Source organism: Nematolebias whitei, chromosome 21, assembly GCF_014905685.2.
Source record: "Nematolebias whitei isolate Nwh7 chromosome 21, NemWhi1, whole genome shotgun sequence".
Taxonomy (NCBI): domain Eukaryota; kingdom Metazoa; phylum Chordata; class Actinopteri; order Cyprinodontiformes; family Rivulidae; genus Nematolebias; species Nematolebias whitei.
The window spans coordinates 34,861,110-34,869,694 of NC_056518.1; the positions used below are offsets into that span (position 1 = coordinate 34,861,110).

The 8,585-nt window shown below is 43.9% G+C and overlaps 1 protein-coding gene across 1 annotated transcript in view; it reads left to right on the top strand.

Moving 5' to 3' along the window:
• Positions 1-8,585, top strand: part of ttbk2a (tau tubulin kinase 2a) — a 40,615-nt gene that overhangs the window by 12,374 nt on the left and 19,656 nt on the right. The window contains exons 4-9 of the mRNA XM_037694845.1: positions 3,734-3,874; positions 4,807-4,911; positions 5,918-5,983; positions 6,059-6,151; positions 6,217-6,342; positions 6,898-7,055. Of these exons, the coding sequence (XP_037550773.1) occupies positions 3,734-3,874; positions 4,807-4,911; positions 5,918-5,983; positions 6,059-6,151; positions 6,217-6,342; positions 6,898-7,055 (689 nt within the window). The remainder of the gene's footprint in view (positions 1-3,733; positions 3,875-4,806; positions 4,912-5,917; positions 5,984-6,058; positions 6,152-6,216; positions 6,343-6,897; positions 7,056-8,585) is intronic.

Consider the following 8,585-nt stretch of genomic DNA (forward strand, 5'->3'; position numbering starts at 1 on the left):
TCATAAAACGTTATCATAAAACTTGATCATAAAACTTGATCATAAAAGGCAGTGGGGAATATGAATTCTTTCCAGGGATGCCAACCCTTTAATTTAACACTGCAATGTCAGACCGTCACAGTCTGAGACGACTGATGCACATGGCTCCTGTTACATGTTGTTCATTTGTTTATGACAAACAGACACAAATAAATATTTCATAAAAGGCTTAAAACACAGCTACCTGTGAAGAATCGATTTAACAAGCACAAACAAAAGAAAAACCTGACAGCTCTTTGTCTTCTTCTTTTGGCTATTCCTTTTATAGGAGTCGCCACCACGAGTCATCCACTTCCATCTAATTCAATCCTCTGTCCTCACGCTGTGTCCTCTGTCCTCACTCTGTCCTCTGCATCCTCTGTCCTCACTCTGTCTTCTGTGTCCTCTGTCCTCACTATGTGCTCTGCATCCTTTGTCCTCGTTATGTCCTCTAGCTACCTCCATGCATCCATGTATCTCCTCTTTGTCTTTTTCCTGGGAGCTGCATTTCTAACATCCTTCTACCAAAATACCCATTTTCCTGGACAGTGGACCCCAAGTCCTTGAAGTCCTGCACCTTTGTGACCTCTGCTCCTTGTAGCCTCACTGTTTCACCTCCTCCCTCTCATTCACACATGGACTCTGTCTTACTACGACTATTACTTTCATTCCTCTTCTTTCAAGTGCATACCTCCACCTCTCCAAGTTTTCTTCCACCTGTTCCCTGTTCTCACCACAGATCACAATGTCATCTGCAAACATCATAGTCCATGTGGATTCCTGCCTGACCTCATCTGTTAGTCAGTCCATGACCAGAGCAAACAAGAAGGGGCTCAGAGCTGATCCTTGATGCACTCCCACCTCCACCTTGAATCTATCTGTCACTCCTACAGCACATCTCACCACTGTCCTGTTGTCCTCATACATGTCCTGCTGTCCTCATACATGTCCTGCTGTCCTCATGCATGTCCTGCTGTCCTCATACATGTCCTGTTGTCCTCATACTTGTCCTGTTGTCCTCGTACATGTCCTGCTGTCCTCATACATGTCATGCTGTCCTCATGCATGTCCTGCTGTCCTCATGCATGTCCTGTACCAGTCTAACATACCACACCTTCTCCCTCAGCACTCTGTCAGATGATTTTTCTAAAGCCACAAATCCACAATGGAGTTCTTTCTGACCCTCTCTGTTCTTCTCCATCATCATCCTCAAATCAAAGATGGATCTGTGGTGCTCTTTCTCAGCATGAAACCATCCTGCTGCTCACAGATAGTCACCTCTCGTCCAAGTCTTGCTTCCACAACTCTCTCCCAGATCTTCATTGTTTGACTCATCAACTTAATTCCCCTGTAGTTGCTACAACTCTGTACATCACCCTTGTTCTTAAAAATGGCCACCAGCACTTCTTCTCCATTCCTCAGACATTTTCTCACCCTCAAATATGCCATTGAATATTTGAGTCAAAAACCTCACTGCCATCTCTCCAAGACATTTCCAAACCTCCACTGATGTGTGATCAGGTCCAAGTACGTTCACCTTCTTCGTCCTCTTCAAAAGCCTTCTGGACTTCACCCTCACTTAATTTGGTGATATGTGACATCTGTGCTGCTGATTATCTATGCTGCTGATCTCATGTTGCTTTATTCATTCATACCCATCTGCTCACCACAGACTCATGTTTGGGCTGCTGTTTGATACGCCATATTGTTTTACATTATTAGTGTTTAGCGTATATCAATAAACTTAACTTGAACTTGAAGTAATCTTTCTCACTTCCTGGCCCACAGTTTCTATGACATCTATTCTTCTTTCTCTTTCATTCTCTTCAATCATTAGCTCCTCAAAGTACTCCTTCCATCTTCCCATCACACTCATCACTTGTTAGAACATTACCATTCCTATCTTTAACAAGCCTAACCTGCTGCACATCCTTTCCAGCCTGATCCCTCTGTCTCACCAGTTGCTCCAAGTCCTCCTCTCCCGCTTTAGTGCCCAGCGTCTTGTACAACTCATCATACAGAGTTAGAGAGATTTGTCATTCGCACCACATGTGGTACATGTGGTGGAACGAGATTATGTACACAGGGTCCCAGTTACATCCAACAATAAGATCTAAGATACGAACTAAGAAAAACATCAACTAAATATTCGCTAAGCACTATCGAACAGCAGCATGAACATGATGAGTCTGTGTGAGCAGATGAGCACGCATGAACACATCAACATGAAACAGATCAGCAGCAACATGAAACAGATCAGCAGCAACATGAAACAGATCAGCAGCAACATGAAACAGATCAGCAGCAACATGAAACAGATCAGCAGCAACATGAAACGGATCAGCAGCAACATGAAACGGATCAGCAGCAACATGTGATTTTTCACAGTGATTATTCTGGTTAGAGATTCATGAGTCTGACAGCCTCAGGGTAGAAGCTGTTCCTCAATCTAGTGGTTCTACACTTAATGGTTACATCTTCTATTTTGCATTTGCTTCCTCTCTCTTTGTCCTACATTGCATGTCCTTATGTTCCTGTCTCCTGTCTTCAGTCCTCTCACTATCATATTTCTTTTTGGCTAACTTCATCCTCTGGATAACTTCCTGCAGTTCACTACTCCACCACAAGGTGTCCTTATTCTCTTTTGTCTGCCCAGAGACAAACCAGCATGCACAACAAAATACATTTATGCTTCACGTGTTAAAATAAAGCTGTTGAATGGCCAGCTCAATATGTCTTGCTGTCAAATATGTCAGTCAGTCAGTGAGTGAGTCAGTCAGTCAGTGAGTCAGTGAGTGAGTGAGTCGGTGAGTGAGTGAGTCAGTGAGTCAGTCAGTCAGTGAGTTAGTCAGTGAGTGAGTGAGTCAGTTAGTCAGTGAGTCAGTGAGTGAGTGAGTCAGTGAGTCAGTCATTGAGTCAGTGAGTGAGTGAGTCAGTCAGTGAGTCAGTCAGCAGTCAGTCAGTGAGTGAGTGAGTGAGTGAGTGAGTGAGTGAGTCAGTTATTGAGTCAGTGAGTGAGTGAGTCAGTCAGTGAGTCAGTCAGCAGTCAGTCAGTGAGTGAGTGAGTGAGTGAGTGAGTCAGTTAGTGAGTCAGTGAGTGAGTGAGTCAGTCAGTGAGTCAGTGAGTGAGTGAGTGAGTGAGTGAGTCAGTTAGTCAGTGAGTGAGTGAGTGAGTGAGTGAGTGAGTCAGTGAGTTAGTCAGCAGTCAGTCAGTCAGTGAGTGAGTGAGTCAGTTAGTGAGTCAGTTAGTGAGTCAGTGAGTGAGTGAGTGAGTCAGTTAGTCAGTGAGTGAGTGAGTCAGTTAGTCAGTGAGTGAGTCAGTTAGTGAGTGAGTCAGTCAGTCAGTGAGTCAGTCAGCAGTCAGTGAGTCAGTCAGCAGTCAGTGAGTGAGTGAGTGAGTGAGTGAGTGAGTGAGTGAGTGAGTGAGTCAGTTAGTGAGTGAGTCAGTCAGTCAGTCGGTAAGTCAGTCAGTCAGTCAGTCAGTGAGTCAGTCAGTGAGTGAGTAAGTGAGTCAGTTAGTCAGTGAGTCAGTCAGTGAGTGAGTGAGTCAGTCATTGAGTCAGTCAGCAGTCAGTGAGTGAGTGAGTCAGTTAGTGAGTCAGTTAGTGAGTCAGTGAGTGAGTCAGTGAGTGAGTCAGTCAGTCGGTGAGTCAGTCAGTCAGTCAGAAAGACTTGACAAATCATTGGTTTAAAGATTTTGTGTGTGTTGTTTCAGGGTCGAAACCTGGCGGACCTGAGGAGAAGCATGCCTCGTGGAACATTCAGCATCAGCACCACCCTGCGTCTAGGGCGCCAGATCCTAGAGGCCATAGACAGCATCCACTCTGTTGGCTTCCTGCATCGCGACATCAAACCGGTGCGACACAACGAACGGGTTGCACGTTGGCTCTGTACGCTGTCTAAGACCTGGGCTACTGAAAAACTACACTGGGACATAGTTGTGTTGCTTTGTCTGCGGGTAGCTTTATGGTCCTGGCATTTTTTTCAATTTTATTAATATTAACTGTTGAAATTGAATAGAATTGAGTTTTTTAGTATTTTCCTGACTTCTTACAGTAAGTTGGCTCAGATGTTGTGGAAAATGTAGATAAAACAAGATTGACTAGATGAAGCGGAACAGTATGATGGACGTATACTCAGGTCAGCAAGCGTGTAAAGAGCATTTCAGAGAGGCTGAATGTCCCGGCCAGTAAAGATGGGCAGAGGTTCAACAGCCTGCCAGATACTGCATCTAAAAAGTGAGGAACAATTTCACAATAATAGTCAACGAAACATTTGGAGGAGTGAATATCGCATCATCAGCTCTTCATCTGCTCATCAAATGGTTTAAAGAATCTAGTAGAGAAATCTAAACTCAAAGGACAAGGCTGAACGTCAGGACTGGATACAGGTGATGTTTGAGCCCTCACAGGGTTAAAAACTGGTCTAATCCTTTCATGGATATCACCACATGAGCTCACGAACACGTCTTCAAATTATTCTTATAAATGCAGTTTGCTGTGTCGCCCACAACAACTCCAGCAGCGGGTGTCCTCAGGTCCTAGATGTTTGTGGGACTGTTGTTAAAAGAGGACGGGATGCTTCACAACAGGAAACATGGCTGCCATCAATGTTAAAATGTGCCTTTTTTAAATATGGTTCTTGAGATTCAGTGTGAATAAATTATGGGTTTGTTAGATTTGTTTAAATGTATGTTTTACACATCAACTCATCCTGCTCAGATAATTGGCTTTTATTGTTTTATAGTTCTGCTTTTCCATCTTTAACCTCTTCCTGTTTCTGCTTCAGTCTAATTTTGCCATGGGCCGCTTCCCAAGCACTTGTCGGACCTGCTACATGCTGGACTTTGGTTTAGCTCGTCAGTTCACCAACTCGTGTCAGGAAGTCCGGCCGGTGAGAATCATGTGCTCCTACTTTTGTCTTACTCTGGTTTCTAGCTTAGTGTCTCTGTTATTACTCAGAGTCAGGTAGTAATGAATTTAAAGAAGCGTCTCGACTGTTTGAATTCACTTGGGTTCCTTTAGCACCAATTAACATCCTATACCACAAGTAGGTCACCTTTTCTTTTACAAAGGGACTTAGTTCATGATTCAAAGGCCCACATCTTAAATTCAGCTCAAGAACATTCATTGATATTTGGTCCATAAAAACATGAAAAGTTGAACTTATGCACCGACACTGGAAACAAAACGTGACTTCACTAACCTTCACATCAACTGACAGAGCAGCTTTAGCTACTGTTTAAGTAGCTGATCAGGTCCATCTGATCAATAAGGTAAAATAAACGTAAATTAAAGACTTGGCATTCCTTCATGGAATGCTTGTTGCCCGCCACTTTTAGACTGGCATCATTTGGAAGGAATGAAGTTTTAGACAACAAAGTCCATGCTCAATAATCCAGGTGTACAATCCAACAATTTTCAGTCGGGTCATCTGGACAGTTTGTTTTTGTGCTGAAACGTTTCACCTTCCATCCAGAAGACTTCGTCAGTCCAGGAACCACAAAACTGATTCTTCCCAACTTCTTACTCCAAAGAGGAGCTCCTTCACTGTCCAGTTTTAAAACTCTTTTAAAAACACATTTTTACTCCCTGGCGGTTTGTTCTGCACTGTTTTTATTGTTTTATTGATCTAAACGTTTTAACAATATGTGTTTAAACTTAGTTGAAGTTATGTTTCCTGCACCTTGTTGCAGGCTTTATAAATAAAGTGTTAATAGTTTAGTCATGTAAAATCAGCTACCCATCAGCGTAGGCTTAGCTGCTACTATTTAAAACTACTGATTTAAGATTGTGAGGAGTTTCCTGTTTGAGCTTGTAACATTTGTGCAGATTTGATTTTACTCCTCGTCAGAGAGAGTTTCATTTTTATTTGCAAATGTGAATCTTCATGTTTTTAGCCGCGTCCAGTTGCGGGCTTCAGGGGAACGGTTCGGTACGCTTCTGTCAACGCTCACAAGAATAAGGTTGGTAACCGCTGGAGATGTCCTCACAACGCGTAACCGCGTCGTTCCCTGACCCGTCGCTGTGTCGTTGTGCAGGAGATGGGTCGTCATGACGACCTGTGGTCTCTCTTCTACATGCTGGTGGAGTTTCTGGTGGGTCAGCTGCCCTGGAGGAAGATCAAAGACAAAGTGAGGACCAACACAGAAACGCTTCTCCAGACGTGACGCATCCGTTTTAATTGCTTTAATTCCAGGAGCACGTGGGGAAGCTGAAGGAGACGTACGACCATCGGCTCATGCTCAAACATTTGCCGGCAGAGTTCACGGTTTTCCTGGAGCACGTCTCCAGCCTGGACTACTACACCAAGCCTGACTTCCAGGTGACACAGCACCCTCACACGAAGCACCAACACCGTCTTTATCAGCCACCTCCACAAGGCACGCCACAATTATTTGCTCTCGTCTTCGTTCATGTGTTACGTGTTTGTCTGTTAGCAAAATATCTCACAAACAACTGGAAGGATTTTAATCAAGCTGTCGGAGGAACTTTTTGGATAGATGTCTACAAGTGATTCACTTATGGATTCAGCGTGATTCAAGGTTTCTGCCACAGCGAGCCACATCAGAACACAGACGTGTGGTCGTAGCTGACAGTTATTCACAGCACATGCTCCGAGCACGTTGTGCATGACGTCACTTGAAACGGCTCAACGTCGTAGCACATCTTTGTTAAGGCGAACCTCTTGGACGTGAAGACTGAGCGTGAACCCTTCACAGAGCACGTGGGCCTTGTGTTCCACACTAAACTCTGTCACTCACATCATTGTTGTGCATTTGTCAGGGTGACAACTCACCAGTTGTTCTGGTGACCTTTAATTTTCCCTCTTGAGTAAAACGTCTGAAACTGTAGATAACATCTGTACGTCTTGTTCCAGCTGCTGATGTCGGTGTTTGACAGCAGCATGAAAACGTACAATGTTGTTGAAAACGACCCGTTCGACTGGGAGCGGACCAGCACGGACGGCACTCCCACCATCAGCGCCAGCGCCACGACACCGCAGCATCACACTCGCCTCACTCCCGCACACATGGGGTACGTGCACGTCAACATGACATCACAGGGTTCACTCCTTCAGGTTTCTGTTTGGTCACATTTAATGTTTCAGGTTTTATTTCACCTTTATTTATCCAGGCTGGTCTCACTGAGGCACCAGGACTCATTTACAAGAGAGGCCTGTGTAGTCACACAACTACTGTTCTAGTACTAAGACCGGTCTTGGTCTTGAGACCGGTCTCAAGACCAAGACCGGTCTCAAGACCACTTGTTGATGGTCTTGGTCGGACTCGACTGCATTTGGTCTCGGTGTTGTCTTGGTCTCAGACATTGAGGACTTGGGATTTTTATTTCAAGACCACAACTGTGGAAACGTCAGTCAACATTGTCCAGTTTATTTGTTAACTTGTTTTTACTGGATGTAAAACGTACTGGTTCAAGTGATCACATGACTCATTGATCAATACATGTTTCTGTTACTGCTGTCACGCCCACACCCTTTCACTCACGTGGTTCTGTACCAACAGAACAATACGGACAACAGAACGTAACGTCACAACCAGGGGTGAAAGTAAGTCGGTCCGGTCCAGTACTGTGTACCACTAAAAGATTCTGCACCAGTACACAGTACCTGGAAGAGAGGGGAGCGTCTGTAAAGCCTCATCCAGAACCAGTCACGGCTGCACTTTGGGTCAGAATAGATTCTTTATCAATAATCAGTGTGAAACACGACTTATCAGTTAATAAATATCTTTTATTTACTCATTTCAAATAGTTTCTGAAGTGTTGGTGCTCTGCTGGAGCCTCGTTTCTCCACCGCGGTGAAGTTAGTTTTACGTTGGACGTTGGAGCTCGGTGTCTTCAGCGGTGTGTTGCTCTCGTTGGATCCGAAGCCGGCAGTCTGAGTTCAGTCTGCACGTCCTCGGAGACGTAACGGTTCACTTAGGGACCGGCAACAAATTACTGAAGCAAACACTCTTCACAAACAAAAAGTAATATGTTTCACATCATTTGAGTCACTGACACAAAAGTAATGTTACGCTGCTCTAACAGACCTCACACACAGCACACCAACAGTTATTTCTCATTTTAAAGCATTTTATTATTAGTTATTGAGCGAAAAACATGATTTCTGAACAAATAAATGATTAGAAAATGCTTTAAATGAGAGCTAAATGAGGGTGCCTGGCCTGTCAGTAGAGTTTAACATGAGTTTAGTGTCGGCGGGTCACATGACATGAACATTATTGTGCAACAACCACCGAACGTCTGATTTCTTTATGAAGCTTTGAAAACGTATAGAAGCTGATACGTTCATTCAAAAGCAAACAAAGTTGCAGTATGTAACTTTATAAAAAATGTTTTTATAAAAGTTATTTATGTTTTTTACATATTTGTTAAAACTGTCACTATGTTGTGACAGTTTAGTATAAGACAAATAATCTATGAAAAGATTGAGCTCCAACTTGAGGTCTTGGTCTTGACTTGGTCTCGGTACACTCTGGTCTTGGTCTTGACTTGATCTCGGTACACTCTGGTCTTGGTCTCGGTACACTCTGGTCTTGGTCT